General features: G+C 45.8%; 2 protein-coding genes across 8 annotated transcripts in view; one reads left to right on the plus strand and one right to left on the minus strand.

The window, feature by feature from the left end:
* TTPAL (alpha tocopherol transfer protein like) overlaps positions 1-4,939 on the plus strand; it is a 38,183-nt gene extending 33,244 nt beyond the window's left edge. For all 6 annotated transcript variants that reach the window (XM_059407069.1, XM_059407068.1, XM_059407070.1 and 3 more), the window contains one exon: positions 684-4,939. In XM_059407069.1, the coding sequence (XP_059263052.1) occupies positions 684-962 (279 nt within the window). In that variant the 3' untranslated portion in view covers positions 963-4,939. The remainder of the gene's footprint in view (positions 1-683) is intronic.
* Positions 4,940-4,974: 35 nt separating this feature from the next.
* SERINC3 (serine incorporator 3) overlaps positions 4,975-17,751 on the minus strand; it is a 25,933-nt gene continuing 13,156 nt past the window's right edge. The window contains exons 7-11 of one of the 2 annotated variants that reach the window (XM_059407062.1): positions 16,696-16,786; positions 15,677-15,857; positions 11,176-11,403; positions 10,211-10,369; positions 4,975-7,394 (exon numbers count right to left, since the gene is read on the minus strand). In XM_059407062.1, coding sequence (XP_059263045.1) covers positions 10,231-10,369; positions 11,176-11,403; positions 15,677-15,857; positions 16,696-16,786 — 639 coding nt within the window. In that variant the 3' untranslated portion in view covers positions 4,975-7,394; positions 10,211-10,230. Of the gene's footprint in view, positions 7,395-9,421; positions 10,370-11,175; positions 11,404-15,676; positions 15,858-16,695; positions 16,787-17,751 lie in introns of those variants that run through there. The other variant, XM_059407061.1, reaches the window with a different exon arrangement.

Raw genomic sequence — 17,751 nt, forward strand, 5'->3', positions numbered from 1 at the left:
AAAATGAAGCAGAGAAAGGGGCCAGTATAGAACAGGGGCAAGGGGTTGTAGCATTGAGTAGGGGGGTTAGGGATGGTGTCAGTGAGGAGCTGGCCTTTGAGCAAAGACTTGGCAGAGGTGAGGGAGGGTGCTGACAGACCTCAGAGGACCAGCAGCGACGCTGTCCTGAGGCGGGAGCACATCGGGCTTGGGAGCAGCAGCAGAGGGAAGGGAGAGGGGACAGAGGGGCAGCAGAGGAGCCACAGGGGTCAGACTGCAACAGGCCCTCCCTGTAGGCCAGCGTGAGGGCTTCAGCCTCTCATGTGAGGTGGGAGCATTGGCAGGTCCTACGGAAAGGACTGGCATGATCTGACCAGCGCCAGGAAGAGCAGAGACTGCAGAGCAGGATTCGAGTAGGGAGACCAGGCAGAGGTCGTCCTGGGAATCCAGGGGAGAGGTAGGGGTGGCAGGGTTCCACGAGGCGGGGCACAGAGTGGCCTGGATCCTGGAAACATTTTGAAGGAGCAGCCAACAGAGCATGGCATATATGGAAGGGAATTATGGATCCTCAAGCTTTTTGAGGAACTGGAAGGGTCCAGTGCCATCAGCTGTTCCTTTATTCATTCAACAGATGCTTGAGCACCTACCTGGCCTGCAGGTGCCTGACTAACCTGAGGACACATGTGTTTCCGTTTCCCCTTTAGTTTTTCCTCCATGGGTCTGACCTGAACTCTCTCCACACAAGTCTTCCCAGAAGCATTCTCCCCAAGGAGTACGGGGGCACGGCCGGAGAGCTGGACATCAGCGCCTGGAATGCAGTGCTGCTGGCCTCGGAGGAGGACTTCGTGAGGGAGTTCTGCCAGCCGGTCTCTGTGTGCGACAGCATCCTGGGCCAGGCCCTCCCGCCTGAGGGGCTGACCTCGGACGCGCAGTGTGATGATTCCCTGCGGGCCGTGAAGTCCCAGCTCTACTCCTGCTATTAGCCAGTCCCCTGTGAGTGCCACCCTCTTGAAATCCTTTCCTTTTTCTTTGGAGAGGCGCAAGGAGAATTTGAGGTGCCGTGGAGTCTGTCTTGCTCCTTGTAATTAAATTAAAGCCTATAGAGTCTGAGGGTGAGCCATGGGGTAAGCCCTTGGTGACTTGAATTAATCCATGGAAGACACGGAAGATGTCCCCAGTGATTCCCAAACGTTTGGAATCCCAGTTTGCAGCCACTAACCTGGAAGCTATCTGGTTCTTGGAGATCTTGGAACAAGAGAAATCAGGATCAAATCAATTTGGTCCCCCATTCCGGGAGAAAACCACCTGACTTGCCGGTCAGCCCACTCCTGTGAAAGAACCTGGCTGTGCCTACAAGATGGCCACACAGGAGACTTCAGGAGTTTGTGTCTTTCATCTGAACCCTAACGACAGACTTGGGTTGCTCACCAGGAAGTTTCTAGTTAGAGGCCCAGACCCCAGCTGCCACACTGGGTTTGGAAAGCACCTTAATCGACTCATGGGAGCATCAGGACATAAGCAGCACCTCCTGATCAAATTTGGGAGCCAGAGGTGTCAGAGAACCTCTGGGATTCATTGACTGACTCTTGCAATAGAAACGGAAGTTTTCCCAAACCCACAAAGCCTTAGCCCTGGTTCTCAATACAATCATACAGGATCCTAGAGGGAGGTGATTCTACTTAACCTAAAATGCTAGACGCCAGGCCCGAGGAGCTGAAAGAATTCTGGCCCAAGAATAGAGAGACCAGGACTCCAGCCTCAGAAGTATGGACTGTAGACAAGACCTCATGGACCTCCGTGGCCCTCACCCTACTCATCTGTAAAGTGAAGCTGGATGAAATGACGCCTAGGGCCTTGGCTGACGTTGGGGATTTGGTTTAGTAATTGAGTGCCAGCCATTTGTCTTCTGCCTAGATGGCTCTCAAATGGCTCTCTCATGGCTCTCAGAGAGGCAAGTGGTTGGATCCCGCTTTTTTGTGGTATACCTGGGCCTTTCCAAGAGGCTTGTGTTGCCATCTGGCCCTGCCTTTTAAGGAAAGTGTATGTATATTCTTGGGACCTGGTGATAACCAACTTCTTTTTGTAGGGAGTTTAACCCTCCCTACGAAACTGGAAAGGGCAGGTGAGATGACCTAGGTTTGTGTGAATTCCTTTTATCCCTGAGGCTCTGGCCATACACTGGAAACCTGGCAGCAGGGAATGGCTAATTACTTGGGATTCTTAGATTTTGGTCTCTGGAAACGAATGTTAAGTGCGTGCTATCGCCAGGTCACTTCCGGGGCCCCCGTCCTCCCAGGCACACTTGCATTTCTCTCTCTCTCTGGTACGGGTGGACAGACTCGTCTAGCCAGCGAAACCGAGTGTTAGCTCTGCATTTCAGCACCTCAGACCCTTCCTGTCAGAACTTCAGCCTTAGCCCAACCATCGAACTAGGTGGTTCTTCTGGTGGCTTTTGACCTATTTCCTTTCATATTAATTCCTTAAAAATTCATGCATTTCTGAAACCAGCAGGCAAGGGGACCATCTGTGAGGAGGAGGGCAGCGCTCTGAAAGGCAAAGGCCCGTCTACTGTGAATAAGCTCGTCCTCTTCATACGCCGTGTAAAATGCCTGGAGAAGGTGGAAATGACTCACCTCATCAGTGCCAAGTCCAGGGAACGCTCTGCCCTGTGGGTACCAACCCTGGATCCTCTAGGGGCCGCGCCGAGCTGGAAGTGCCAGCATGCAGGCCCCTGGCAGCCCCCACTTCCGTCTGCCAGGAACAGCGTGACCGGCTCTGCTGACAAGACCTTGACAGCACCAGCAGGATGGCTCAAGCAGAAGGTTCAGAACCCGACTGCTTGGATGTGGGAAGTGGTTAGAGGTGTTCTCAGACCTCAGAGAGGAAGGAGAGATTCCCCACCACCCCCAAGCTAGACGGAGGGAGAGAGGGACTGGTCAGCCCCACCAAGTTTCCCGTTTACACGCTGCACTGCGTTCCTGGCCCGTGTGGCCCATGTCCCTTGACTCGAAAAGCTTGTGTGTGTGTAAGCTCACCTAGACAAGGATCTCCAAGACCAGGACGTTGCCCATTTCCTAGGCCCTTCCAGGTGGCCCAGGGAGCGCTTTCATTCAGCTTCTGAAAGGAGTCAGAGCCAAGATCTGTTTGCCTTCTGCAGCTGCTGGGCTTGGTTTTGGTTCCAGAGGGAGATCAAATAGTTTGTGGACACCTCAGGAGGATTGGACCAGGCTGTGAAAGCAGGAGCTCCCTGGGTGAAAATCAAGGCAGTTTCTATGCGGCTTTACCAGGTGTCTGTGTAGAGCTGCCCCAGCAGGGTGGTAGGATATCAAGCGAGCACGTGGAGAGCCTGGCTCAGGAGTGGGGGTGCACCAGTGGGGCCAACAAGCGAGCATCGGGAGAACCGGGAGTGTTTTCCTTCAGGGAGAAGGCCTGGCCCATTTCATGAACACCTGGAAAGTAACTTTTCCCTAAATTCATGGGACTGTGGAACAGGAAAGGGAAAGGAGTCAACCAGGAGACCCGAGTTCTGACTTTACACTGCTGTGTGGCCTAGAATAAGCCACTGACCACCCCTGAATCCCATGCTAAAGGGATCCCCACTCTGAGCTCCGAACCCTGTTTTAGGCATCATTTGGCTTTACTGCCACAAGGACATTGTACTCTACCTTTTAGAGGCCTGTTCCTACCCCCCCCCCCAAAATCTGGGTTATTTTATAGGCGATGTAGGTCTGAATGAATTGCTCCCAAGTGAATCTGTAAGCTAAGATAATATGGGGTTTTTCTCCCTCTTCGCTTGTACAGAATCTGGGAAACTGTGCCTCTTCCTGGAATCCTGGTCTACCCTCACGGGGACAGGCCGCAAGAAACGTACAGAAACATCTGTGCAACCCTGGCTTCCTCTCTCGAGCTTACTTGCTTTGGGCAGAAGTGGCTTTAGCTTCATCTCGCTTTCACAAGGACCCACTTGTCTTTAGAGGTTTTACAGACACTTCAGCTTGTAAGATACATTTTTGCCGAACTTGAGAAGACAATGAGAGGTATTTTCCCCAAATTCCTATGAGACACTGAGCCGTGTGTCTGTGAATTCTCCCAGTGGGCAGTTTCTTTAAATGCCACCGGATTCTCAGACCAGTCATGCGATTACTTTTCCACTTGGGCAGGCAAAAGCTGTGGCATTATTATAATACTTCATTGTAAAGTTTTTAGCTTTTAAGATTTACCTTTGAAGCCTTTTCTTTCATCGAGGCAGTGAAGTATTCACATAGGTCATGGTGCAAGTGTAGCTGTTCTGGGGCTCTGTGGAGACACCAAACAGAAGCGTCTCAACTGTTCGGGAGGGAAGTCCATCCGGTGATGTCTGTCAGTATTGGGGCCTATTAACTTCGTAAATCTAAAGTAAATTCCTTTCTGCTTTCCCGACTTAGAATTGGTTTGCTCAAAATGCCAAGTGACAGGAATCATCAGTCAGAGATTCCTTAACAGAGCTTGTGCCACAGAAAGACTCTGTGTGACTCATGGACGGAGATGCTAGCGATGAACTGTTTGCCATTTCTCGACTTCTCCTGAGGCCTCACTGGGCGGCACACTTAGCTGGGCAGGTCAGCCGCTGTTGGGGATTGTGGCTGTGCCTCCACCTCGTGGCACATCACGTGGTAACCTGGTACAGGGAGGAAGTGCCTGAAGCTGCTCGGGGCCAGGAGCCTCTGATCCCACTCTGACAGGGGGAGTCGGGCTCACTTTCTCACCAGACTGGGGCACCATTTCAGCCACCGGTCACATTCCTCGCTTCAGACTGAAACTCAGTTTAGCTCTGAGTATACAGACATGTGGTGGTGGATTCATCTAACTTCAGTGTTTGACCAAAAGTTTATTTTTCTAGTGCATTTTCTAAGTCAAAGTGGTGAAAACATGTAATTTTAGTATGCATGACTGGGTCTTAATAAAAATCCCTGTAAGGTTATGTGTGGAGTCCTTTTGTGACAATGACAGTTTGGATCAAGGTTCTGAAGTTTTATTATTCACGGTACACGAAGGCCCGAGTACAGCGTCACTCCGGGTCAGGCAAGGAGAGGAGGCCCTGCGGCAACACCGTGCACCTGTGGTCTGGACTGGCCGCCTCCGGGGACCACACACCATTAGAAGATGCCAGCGTATGCGAAGAACAGCAATGGGTCTACACAGTGGTTTAGTTCTTAAGGCCCAGCTGTCCCTTCTAGACTGGCCTTGAATCCTTCACACAGCTAACAACTCCCAGGGACGTTTAAGGGTTAGGCATCCATGATGTTAGGTGCTTCAGGTAGATAACCTTGTTTCATCTTAAATAGCATTACTGCCCCCTGCGGGGGAAAACAGATCGGGAGAAGCTCAGCAGCTCGCCCAAGGTCACATGTGGAGCTGGGCTCCAAAGCCAAGTAGTCAGACTCTAGCCCGACTTCTCCTCATGGTTAGAACCAGGCTGTTTGCCTTTAACTGTCATTCACCCTCCAACAGAACACAGAAAGAAAGAAGGGAAGAATTTTTTTTTTTTTTATAGGGGAACAGTCTAAAAATTAGATCGTTTCCTAGCTTCTTATAAAATATAAAGCAGAGGTTCTTAGCCTCTGAGAACATTTTATTCTGGAAACACTTACAAGGAAACCCCCCCCCCCTGGGGGGATGACTAGGTCTGGCTTGATCCACTCTGGTCCCACACATGCTTAGCTGTTCCTCTACCTGCTCCCTGCTGGTTTCTGTACAGAAGCGTGTGTCTCCCCATAGGAGGCACAAGCTAGGCACCATGGTGGGTCTGGCGTGTTGGTGGTGGGTCAGCTGAGAAGGTCTCATGCAGGATGTCCATACATTTACTGCTGACCTCTGATGATGTGGCAGGTAAGTCCTTACACTGTGACACGCCAGCTCTTCAGCTCAGCCTTCCTGAGGAAGCTGCAGCCCTAAACTCAGTCCATTTCCACATCTGGGAAAACGGACTACTGGCTCCGACCAGTGCAACAGAGTCACAAGGATCAGCAAATGCTTCTGTTTACAAGCAGTGGGAGGTATTTCCCATGTTATGAGTCCACGCTCTCTGGTTTGTTTTCTGAAACACCTGTTTTCCCCAGTGCCCTCCCCTCACAAGGCACTGGGCCAGTACACCTGTACCTGATGCAGCACATGCGTCCTGCCACTGCATTTGGAGATGGTGAGGAAGAAAATCCTTTACGATTGCCACTTTTCTGGAAACACACCGTTTTAACCAAATATTCCACCTCTTACCTAATAAGGTGCCAGCCATTAGATAAAGTGACCTGGTCATTACTGCCTTCAGGGGGGATTGCTTATCCTCCCTCGTTGCTGATGGGTAGTCTGACAGCTCGTGCCTAAGCAGTCTCCAGTTATTTGGTGCCTATGACCTTATGCCAAGAGACAATGGAGTCTAACTGCAAAAGGAACTCTCAAGGCCTGGTTTATTTCTCTGTTTTGCCTCTTACTGAGTAACTACAGGCAAGTTCCTGACTCCTCTAAACTTCAGTCTGATCTGTCCAACGGGGCGAAGCTGCCCCACCTTCTGGGGCGTGGACAGCGTCTATGCACAGCTGGGCACACGCACTGTCTCATGTTGCTATTCTTCACCTGAGGAGGTCACGTGCAGCTCAGGTCACTCAGCAGTGATTAGGACGCCACTGGGAAGGCTGCCTGATTTGGGCTCCTAGGTAACCGGATGGACAGAACAAGAAAGGATAAAAGAAAGGAGCAGCAGCTCTCATTGATAAGCCTGGCGCCCATCGTCAATTTGTAGAGCTTGAACCATGACTCATGTAACAACACTCTCACTTGGGTGCATAAAAAGGAAAAGGACCTGTAATGGACAAAAACATGTGCTGGGGGGCGCCTGGGTGGCTCAGTGGGTTAAAGCCTCTGCCTTCGGCTCAGGTCATGATCCCAGGGTCCTGGGATCGAGCCTCACATCGGACTCTCTGCTCTGCAGGGAGCCTGCTTCCTCCTCTCTCTCTCTCTCCCTGCCTGCCTCTCTGCCTACTTGTGATCTCTGTCTCTCAAATAAATAAATAAATAAAAATCTTAAAACAAACAAACAAACAAACAAACCATGTGCTGGTGTACAGCTTGGTCCAGAACATCAATAGCAGCGATAAACAGGTCCATGGCCATTCTTGGCAGGATCCTTGATGGATAAGAGAAGCTTTTATTTCTCAACCAAGTACTTTACAAGACCAGTCCAGAGAGTAAACATCTGGCAGGGGCCACATGGGCCTACAAGCCTTCTCCCAGCTAGCTCCAACCAGGTAAACATAGCAGCCACTGCTGTTGCCTCTGATGAATTCCTAGACCGTATCACTAACCTCAAAGCCAGGCTGTCAATCTGCAATCCTGAGGGACAGACAGGCCCATTCCTGGTGATGAAACACCAGATGACTTATCTGGAATGAGAGGACACCACAAGGTCTGATGAGTCAAGATACTCTCTTGGTCGACCTGCTGATGTTACCTGTGTATACTCGTGAGTAATTCAGCACTCCTGAGTATGGTTCCCTTGAGTCTTGAGTAATCCTGGGTTTCCTAGCAACAGACCAACTTAACTTAGAATACAGTCCAGCAAACAGGGATACTGTCCCCTAATTTTTAAAGAAATTTTGTTATTTCAAATTAATATCAAAAGTTATCATGAGAAAAAAATACTTTATTGGACTTTGTTACACTTATTTTACAGTTTAGTATTGCTTTATTTTGCATTACATAAGGTAGGGGATGGAAAACCCTCATTGTTTCTGAAGTTTACGGCCTTTAAAGGTCTTAATCTGGCTACCCTGCCATTTAGGAAAGTGGGGGGTATCTGCTTTACGCTGGCAAAGTAAGGGGCTAAGCCTCTCCTACTTGCACCTCCCTTGCAACTTTATCTCTGTACCTTGACATAATGCTGGTTTAAAACAGGTGGTTCCAATGATTCCTATCAAGCCCTGCTTCCCTACCCCACCCACCTCCATCCCAACTGAGACTGTCCCCTCTGTGTCCCATCTGTTTAATTCTGTATGAACACCTCAAATCTAGCCTCCATCGGACTGTGGCTGAACATCTCTGACCTCTGAATACTGTCTAGTGTCATTTTAACCCATAGTGAGATTAGCAGCTGCCACCAGAGTGTTTAAAATGAGTTAAGCACTTTGCAAAGTAACTTAACTCTTTAAACAATAACATGTACTAGGTACTAGCTTTTATTCAAACAAGGCAAACACTGAGGCTCAGACAGATGGTCACACAATCATTTGCCCAAGATCATAAGGCATAGTATGTACTCAATAAATATTAGCCGACCAGTTAACAGACAGAAAAAGCAATGCTGGCTACAAACCGGGTCTGACTTCCAAGACCATGTTCTCCGCCATTCTTAAGGGACCAACTCCATCCTGCTGGCACAATGTGTTTCTCTTTCTGTCTCTCACCATATAAACGGAAGCCCCATCAACTCAGGTGATTAAACCAGCATCACTCAGGAATCGGCCTCTCCTCTACAGCTAATCAATTGCCAGTTTTAAAATTTTAATTACTAAGTAGCTCTCAGCTGTCAGTTTCTCCCCATCCTCACTTCCACTTTGCTGTTTGAAGCGGGGTATGGCCTGCCCTGGTCTCCTCTCTCAACGTCCTCTCTCCGTGTCTGCTGCAGTGACTGAAGCAGGTGTTCACGTCACCATCAGTATGCTCCCTGCTGCTCTCAACTAGGGTTCAAACTCTTCGCTGTGGTTTGCGAAGCCCTTCATGACCCGGTCCTGCCCTCTTCTCCCTATCCCAGCTTTCCTGAACAAGTCTGCATCCCCTTCCTTTAACGTGAAGCTCTGTCTACCCTATAGCAATGCCAGCCCTCTGCCCCATTTCTCTCTCGGAAAACTCCTAATAATTCCCGGCCTCCAATTCCACTTTTTCCAGGAAGCCTACCAGGACAACTTCCCCAGCCCAACCCCAGGCAACTCTCCTTTAAGTTCTCTGCAATTCCCCAATCCCAGCACTCACCACACCGGGCTGTACACCTGTCCGCTCATTTTCACCCTCCTCTAAACTCTAAGTCCAAGATGGCAGAGCTGGTATCTTGTGTTTAACGTTGAAGCCCCGAATCTGACAGCGCCAGGTGCAGAGCAGACACTCTATAAATGGTGCTCAGAGAACGAACTATTCTAGTCGACATCCTTGTGGACTACCCTCTCTTGACAAACTTTCCTGACAGTGCCTGCCTTGTGTTTCATATACGCAAGTGTCTTCCCCAGGCAAGGTATTAGGAGTACAATTTTGGGATGAGTTCCAGACTTTACTTACTAGCCAGACCTCAAGTTTTAGAAGAGACAGGCACATTCTGCTCGATCCCTGATAAACCTGACTGCCCATGAATGTCTAAAAATCATAGAATGGCTACTAACTCATAAAAGCTGTAAAAGAAAGGGTCTTAAAAGCTTAAGTCTCTGTTTTAATCAAATACCTTTATAGTGCAAATATAATAAATTCACATGCATTTTGCTTTTACATACTCATTAACAAGAGAACGACATAGACCAAAGTGGCACTATTTTCCCAAGTGACTTTTCATTTTCGCCAAACCTACAAAAGCGCTTATGGAGACGGACACTTCTGGCAAAGCTGGGACTGCGCGGCATCGCTGCTGTAGTGTCAAACACCGGAAGGACCAACTCAAGCTGTAGAAGCTGTAGCCCGATCAGCCACTCTGCTCTTCTGGGGAAGAAGCCAGCGGCACGCAACCCGCCCCTGCCCCCCACCCCATACTCCGATGCTACACTTCATGGGGGATGAAGGACTGAACACACTGCTTGCTTGCATCACACAAGTTAAGACTTTCACAGAGGAAACCTGTCATGGAAATGGTGGGGGGTGTTTTTTGTTTTGTTTTGTTTGCTTTTAAAGGAGACTGCAATAGAAATATATTAACGATTGGCCTCAAATACCCAACATTTCTCTTACATTTTAAATCAAAGTTGTAGGATCCTACAGATCTTAATAAAGTCTCTTCACAGCACAGCTGTAGTTCATTTTAAAACGCAAAATGTTCCCTTTGCGCTATATCCTTACAAATAAACATAATATACATATAAATGAAAAGTTCAGATCCTGCGTCAAGCATTACTTAATCTTGCTCTCTGATATAAACTTGGATACAGTCAAATTTGCAAAGTATTCACTTAATATTTTAGTTGAAGCAAAAGTAAAATAGGTAAGGACTTTCAGCAAAGCAGACCTTTATGAATTCTCAGAGGTTCAGCTAAAGTCACGATTGGTGAGGACGAGTGGAGCCACAAGGGTCCAGACATAGAGGAGAAGGCAGACCCAGCTGGAGCTGATCTTGACCCACACAGCTGGCCACTTGCTGGTCATGCTCTGGAACTCTGCATCAGGGCTAAGAAAACAGACAATGGTCAGGTAAGAGCCTGTTGGCAGCATCCAGTAGCACCCCCCAGCGAAAGCAAAGAAAGTTGGCTAACACTGTAATGCAGTAAGGTTCTAGAAGAAACTTATGAAAGCTGCTATTATTAGTTTACATGTGCAGGGGATTCTGCCTCTCAAAAAGCTTTTACCTTATCAGCACAAAGAACTCTTTGCTGAGCAAAGCTCTTCAGGAATACCTAGCTGTTCTAAGTATTGGCAAAAGTCTTGATTGAAATGATGTCCCTGAAACTTTCCTTATCACATAATTATTGTGACCAGAATACTCCATATGGCCATCTCTAGACACAAGGGAAAATTCGTGAACAAAAATGGGTCAGACTGCTTTATGTTATGATTTTCTCTTGTAAGTAACTCAAGTCTAGAAGAATTCTCCATGATTCGTACTCTAAGAATTTCAACTAGGGACCCCTGGGTGGCTCAGTCAGTTAAGCATCTGTCTTCAGCTCAGGTCATGATCCCAGGGTCTTGGGGTCAAGTCCCGCACTGGGCTCCTTGCTCAGCGGGGTGCCTGCTTCCCCTGCTTGTTCTCCCTCTCCTCTTGCAAATAAATAAATAACATGAATTCCAACTGGATTTTAAATCCAAAAGGAGAGAAAGTCAAAAGTACTTCAGAAAAGAGTCCGCACTGAACACAACTTCACTATACGGGTAAATGAAGGGGATTCTGAGGTCAAGCAATGGAGGTAGATTTTACAGGCAGCCCAAGGTGGGTGAGGTGTCAAGTGGTCTTCCACCTGGTTTGTCTGTGCCTCCTACCTGTACCAGCTGGTCAGGGTCATCATGATGTACAAGGAAGCCAGGCAGAGCATGAAGTGGAACAAGCAGTAGCTGTACTGCACTCCTTCCTTCTCATTGTCCACAACCCGCCGAGGCTGTCCCTCTTCTTCATCGCTGCCGCCACTGGCAGCTGTATCACGGAGGATCACGCTGTCACTTCCTGACAAAGTCAGCTTACTTACTTGGCTGTTGTTGGAAGTACGGATGCTGGAAAGTGATCCAAGAGAAGACAGATCAACAAGGGGCCATGAGATGAATCGCTGCCATTGGCCTATATACATGCAGGTTGTTTCTGAACTGCCCCTATGTGGGGACTGAAGGCCTCCTGAAGGGCTCTGCTTAAAGTTCTCAACTGCTGCCTGTCATCACAAGACAGAGAGCACTCTCGTCGGTTACCATTTAATGACTAACTGCTTAGGAGTTTCATCGTGCTCTCCATGTCTGCTTCCGTGACTTCACAAGTCTCCTCCATGCTTGGAATGGACCAGCCACCAGCCTTCTCCCAGCGAGCCTCTTTCTTCAATTCTCTATGTGCTATGTCTTCTAGAAAGCCTTCCTGGCATCGAGTCATCACTACACTGGGTTAAAGTCCCACAGCTCCTTCTGCTCCCCTCTGCCATACTTAGCATTCCTGTCTTTCTTGCTAGTCCTAGAACTCAACAATGACCGTAGTCATCTATGCATTTCTAGCACATAGCAGATGCTCACTGCAGGTTAAAATGACTGAATAAAGAAAGTACGTACAACTAAAGAACCATATAATCATCTCAACAGACACAGAAAAATCACCTGACCAAAATTTAATACCTTTTCCTGATAAAAACACTCAACCTAGGAAAAGACAAGAACCTCTTCAAACTGATAAAGGGCATCTATGAAAAACCCACAGGTGACATCACATTTAATAGTGAAAGACTAGGGTGCCTGGGTGGCTCAGTGGGTTAAAGCCTTTGCCTTCAGCTCAGGTCATGATCCCAGGGTCCTGGGATCGAGCCCCCACACTGGGCTCTCTGCTCAGAGGGGAGCCTGCTTTCTCTTCTCTCTCTCTGCCTGCCTCTCTGCCTACTTGTGATCTCTCTCTCTGTCAAATAAATAAATAAAATATTTTTTAAAAATAGTGAAAGACTAAAAGCTTTCCCCCTGAGATCAAGAATAAGACAAATAGCCCACTGTCACCATTTCTACTCAATATTGTACTAGAGGTTCAAAGCAGAGCAATTAGGCAAGGAAAAGAAAAAAGACATCCAGATTGGGAAAGAAGTAAAATGATCTCTATTGGCAAATAACCAGACCTTATACATGGAAAATCTTACGGAATATATATACTATTAGAATAAATGATCTTCCAGAATACAAGATCAATATACAAAAATTCCACGTCTATACGGTAACAATGCAAAACCTTAAAGATAAATTAAGAAAACAATCTCACTTATAACTATCAAAAACAACACTTAGAAATTTAACAAGACATGTTTGAGACTTGTATACTAGTAACTACATTACTACTGAAAGAAACTGAAGACCAAATGAAACATCCCATGTTATGAACCAGCCTTAATAGTGTTGAGATAGTAATGCCCAAAAGATGAATAGATTCAATGCAATCCTTACCAAATCTCAATTAAACTGACAAGCAAAACCCAAAATTTACACAGAAATGCAAGGGACTTGAAATAACCATAACAACCTTGAAAAAGAACAAATCTCGATGCCTCATACTTTCTGATTTTAATCCTTACTACAGGGGCGCCTGGGTGGCTCAGTGGGTTAAGTCTCTGCCTTCGGCTCAGGTCATGGTCTCACGGTCCTGGGATCGAGCCCCGCATCGGGCTCTCTGCTCAGCGGGGAGCCTGCTTCCCTTCTTCTCTCTCTCTGTCTGCCTCTCTGCCTACTTGTGATCTCTGTCAAATAAATAAATAAAATCTTAAAAAAAAAAAACTTAAAAAAAAAAACAAAAACAAAAAAACCTTACTCCAAGGCCACCGTAATCAAAACAGTGTGGTACTGGCATGGGATACCTATACAGATCAATGACATGGAGTTAGGAGTCCAGTAATAAACCATTACATTTAGGTTCAACTGATTTTTGACAGGGATACCAGACAAAGCAATGGGGGCAAGAATATTCTTTTCAGCAACGGTACTATGACAACTAGATATCCATACTACAACGGAATGGAGTTGTACCCATACTCCAAGCCATATACAAAACAATAAAAAGCCCAATTTAAAAATAGGCAAAAGATTTAAATAGACATCACTTCAAGACATACAAATGGCTAAAAAGCACAAGAAAAGAATGCTCAACATCACCAGTCATGAGGAAAACCCAAATTAAAACCATAATGAAATGCCACTTCATGTTCTCTAGAATGGCTACAATAAAAAAAACAATTATAATCTAACAGTTAAGAGGTAATGAAACCAGCAGCCTCATACGTTGCTGGTGGATCGGGAAGATGATGCAGACACTTTGGAAAACACTTTCGCAGTTTTCAAAAGAGGTACCACATAGCCTAGCAATTCTACAACTAGGTATAGATCCAAGAAACTGAAAATGTACATCCACACAAAAAACCTGTACACAGGGGTGCCTGGGTAGTTCAGTTGGTTGAACAACTGCCTTCAGCTCAGGTCATGATCCTGGACTTCCGGGATCGAGTCCCACATCGGGCTCCCAGCTCCTTAGGGAGTCTGCTTCTCCCTCTGACCTTCTCCCCTCTCATGCTCTCTCTCACTCATTCTCTCTCAAATAAATAAATAAAATCTAAAAAACAAACAAACAAACAAACAAACAAAAAAAAACCTGTACACAAATACTCACAGCAGCATTATTCATGACAGTTCTGGAGTGAAATCAACCCAAATGTCTATCCACTGACAAAGGATAAACAAAATGTGGTATATATCCACACCATGGAGCATCCTTTCCAACAATGAAAAGGAATTAAGTACTGATATAACATGTATGATCCCTGAAAACATACTAAATGAAAGAAGCCAGCCACAAGAGACCATATGTTTTACAATTCCACATATATGAAACACTCGAATAAGCAAGAGACAAGTTTAGAGAGACAAGTTTCTGCCAGTGGCTGGAGTGGGAAGGCATAGGGAAGTGACTGCTAAGGAGACATGAGGTTTCTTTTTGGCAAAATAAAATCTAAAATGGACTGTGGTGGTGGTTGCTCGATCCTGTGAACAGACTAAACTACTACTGAACTGTACACCTTAAAAGGGTGATTTTATAGTATGGAAACTGTATCTCAAAAACAAAACAAAGCACATTAGGCCAAAGGCAAAACAAACAAAGTCACAGACAATATAAAAACACATAAGCATAGCTGTATTGCAATACAACTCTATTTACAAGGCCTACAGTTTGCCAACCTTTCTTTTAAACACTCATTAAAAAAAAGATAAATCTACACATACTGTGGAAAACTGTCCAAATTACGACAAATCCATATTTGAGAATACTGTATATATGTATAGTACGTTCCTATTTTTAAAAATTATTTATATAAAGTGATATAAATAAAATTACATATACAATTGTAAATAAAATTATGTATAATTATACAAATACAAATTGATAAATAAGGTAGTTAAGTGTAAGCGAAGGAAAAAAAGTAGCAAATAATATGTACCAAAATGCTTAGCCATGGAAGAGGTAAATTTGGAGGGAGGCTACTTTCAATTCCCATTTCAGACTTATCTCACTTATATTATTAATTTATATACACTCACCCTTGTTCTTTTTTATCTCATATTTTTAAATTATTCAAGGAATATGTGCCATTATATAGAAAATATCAATTAAAAATGGGTAAGAGGGTGAATGAAAAGTGCTAACACAGGTTCTATCTGAGGCCCTGGATTAACTAGAGATTTTAAAGTTAGATGTATAGAATTCTGTAGTTTTCTAAGTATTTTTTACAATGATCAGGAAATTAAGACCTTCTTAAAAAAAAGAGAAACCAACCAATTTTCAGAGTCACTACTCTAGCCAATGTGGGGTCAGGTGAAGACTTTATCCTATCCAGGGGAGATGGTATCTCTATGTCAGTTTGGAAGGAAGTATTTGATGAGAACATTTATTAGGCTTTAAGAAATATGTATGACTTGGGACATGAAATAAGTCGGGGGCTTTCATTAAAAAGGAGTTAAGGGGCGCCTGGGTGGTTCAGTGGGTTAAAGCCTCTGCCTTTGGCTCAGGTTATGATCTCGGGGTCCTGGGATCGAGTCCCGCATCGGGCTCTCTGCTCAGCGGGAAGCCTGCTCCCCACTATCCCCCGCCTGCGTCTCTGCCTACTTGTGATCTGTCAAATAAATAATTAAAAATAAATAAATAAAAAATAAAAAGGAGTTAAGTTCTTTTTCTCAATCCCTCACACTGCTTTCTGAAAGCAAAATAGCTTCTTTGCTCTACGATTAACCTTCATGAGAATCTTGTCCCAAGTACTTTTTAACTTACCTAGAATACAAAAGACAGAGAACAAAGCCTGTCAGCCCAATGAACGTCTCTGCATCTAAAAAATGCCCATTCTTTGCGGGTGGAGCAGGGGTAGGGACCACAGCAGTTGAATTCCCAGGAGCCAAGGTTGGCGCTGTCATGTGCGTGACGATGCTCCACAGGCCAGGGTTGCAGGAGCGATCTGAAAGTGGGATATTTTTTTACTGTCCTTAGTTAGAACTCCTCTTGTTCCGAGAAAGGATGTGAGGGAAGGGTTCACACATCCTTCAGTCATGATGTAAAACATGCGGATGCCATACTTAGAAGAACCTGGAAACTTAGCAACTAGTTACGTATTTGTGTGGCAATCAGTAACATAGTTTAAGGAAAAAAGAAAAGACCCGACAACAAAGTACTTGCCAAATTCATAAATGTTAATCCTGATTTTACTGATCTTGAAGTTGAACTGGCAAATCTTTTGGGGTCTGTATTTGTACAAAGGCTTTATCCACAGGGAAATTTCCCCTAGTTTTGTTTTTACAGTTAAATAGAGAGTATAATAACAGTAAGTGAGTCATCGTTGGAGGGTCTGGAATAACCGTTTTCCTTTAAAACAAGTCTGTAGAATACCCTACTGAGTGAGACACAATGCAGTAATTATAAAAGGAAACTTCTTTCAGCCATTTCCTCTAGAGCCTGTAACACCAAAGTGAAATTCAATTATAACAATGCCACAAAGGGCCAAAACAATGTTGCCTTGTCCAATTCTTAACTAGTTTGACTTAGTCCCAGGAAAAGCCTGGTCTGTATAAAGACTGCGGCCCTTTAGGCTGTCAGCTATGAAGAGCTACGGAAAGACATGGAGAATAAAACTTGAAACGCGAGTATCTGCACCACATGGTGAGCACGGTACATTTAAGCAAAGCCTTTTGTGTGTTCTCCTATTTGCCCTTTGTTCTACCTCCAGTGTTTGCACCTGCCGGAAGAGTGACTTCCTGCTTTCTCTCTATCAAGTGCATGTACTACTGACATTCCCTTACCGGGTTCATTGGTCATGGCTGACCAGGTGAGGTACATGGTGTAGAGGGTGATGACAGAGGACTGCAGGAGACCAGACTGAGGCCTGTGTTCCTGTGGAATCAAAAAGAAAGCAATGCCATGGGAACTGCAAGGCTGACTTTTTCTTTTTCTTTCTTTCTTTCTTTTTTTTTTTTTTAAAGATTTTATTTATTTGACAGACAGAGATCACAAGTAGGCAGAGGCAGGCAGAGAGAGAGGAAGGGAAGCAGGCTCCCCGCTGAGTCGAAAGCCCGATGTGGGGCTCGATCCCAACACCCTGGGACCACGACCTGAGCCAAAGGCACAGGCTTTAACCCACTGAGCCACTCAGGCGCCCCAAGGCTGACTTTCTAAAACCCAGCGGACATCCCTGGCCTCTCCCCAACACCCCCCACCCTGCTCTGAGATATTAACAACTGAGAACCTTCTGATTCTACTTGACATTTGAAAAAGGGTAAGTAATCTTTCAATGTGAGTTAACCTGAAAAAGAACCAAGAAAGACAACTGTGTACTAGTGGTTCTTGAGGCATTTGACAGCCCTGGAATTCCCGTGTATCCTGCAGAGGCTGATTCTCTCGTCCCTACTAGTTATAGAAGCAAAGCTCCACAGCAGTGCTTACCAGCTGAGTGACGATCATCTCTCTGGAACTTCAGTTTTCTCATTTTTGAAAGGAGAGGTGTTCTATATTCTTTTCATATTTCTCATCTAAAACTTCATGAATTGGGGCACCTGGGTGGCTCAGTCGTTAAGCATCTGCCTTTGGCTCAGGTCATGATCCCAGGGTCCTGGGATCAAGCCCCACATCAGGATCCCCACTCAGCGGGGAGTCTGCTTCTCCCTTTCTCTCTGTCACTCCCCCAGCTCATGACCACTTGCACTCTCTCTCAAATAAATCTTTTTTTTTTTTTTTAAGATTTTATTTATTTATTTGACAGACAGAGATCACAAGTAGGCAGAGAGGCAGACAGAGAGAGAGGGGGAAGCAGGGTCCCCGCTGAGCAGAGAGCCCAATGCGGGGCTCGATCCCAAGACCCT

The sequence above is a fragment of the Mustela nigripes genome, chromosome 7 (assembly GCF_022355385.1).
Source record: "Mustela nigripes isolate SB6536 chromosome 7, MUSNIG.SB6536, whole genome shotgun sequence".
Taxonomy (NCBI): domain Eukaryota; kingdom Metazoa; phylum Chordata; class Mammalia; order Carnivora; family Mustelidae; genus Mustela; species Mustela nigripes.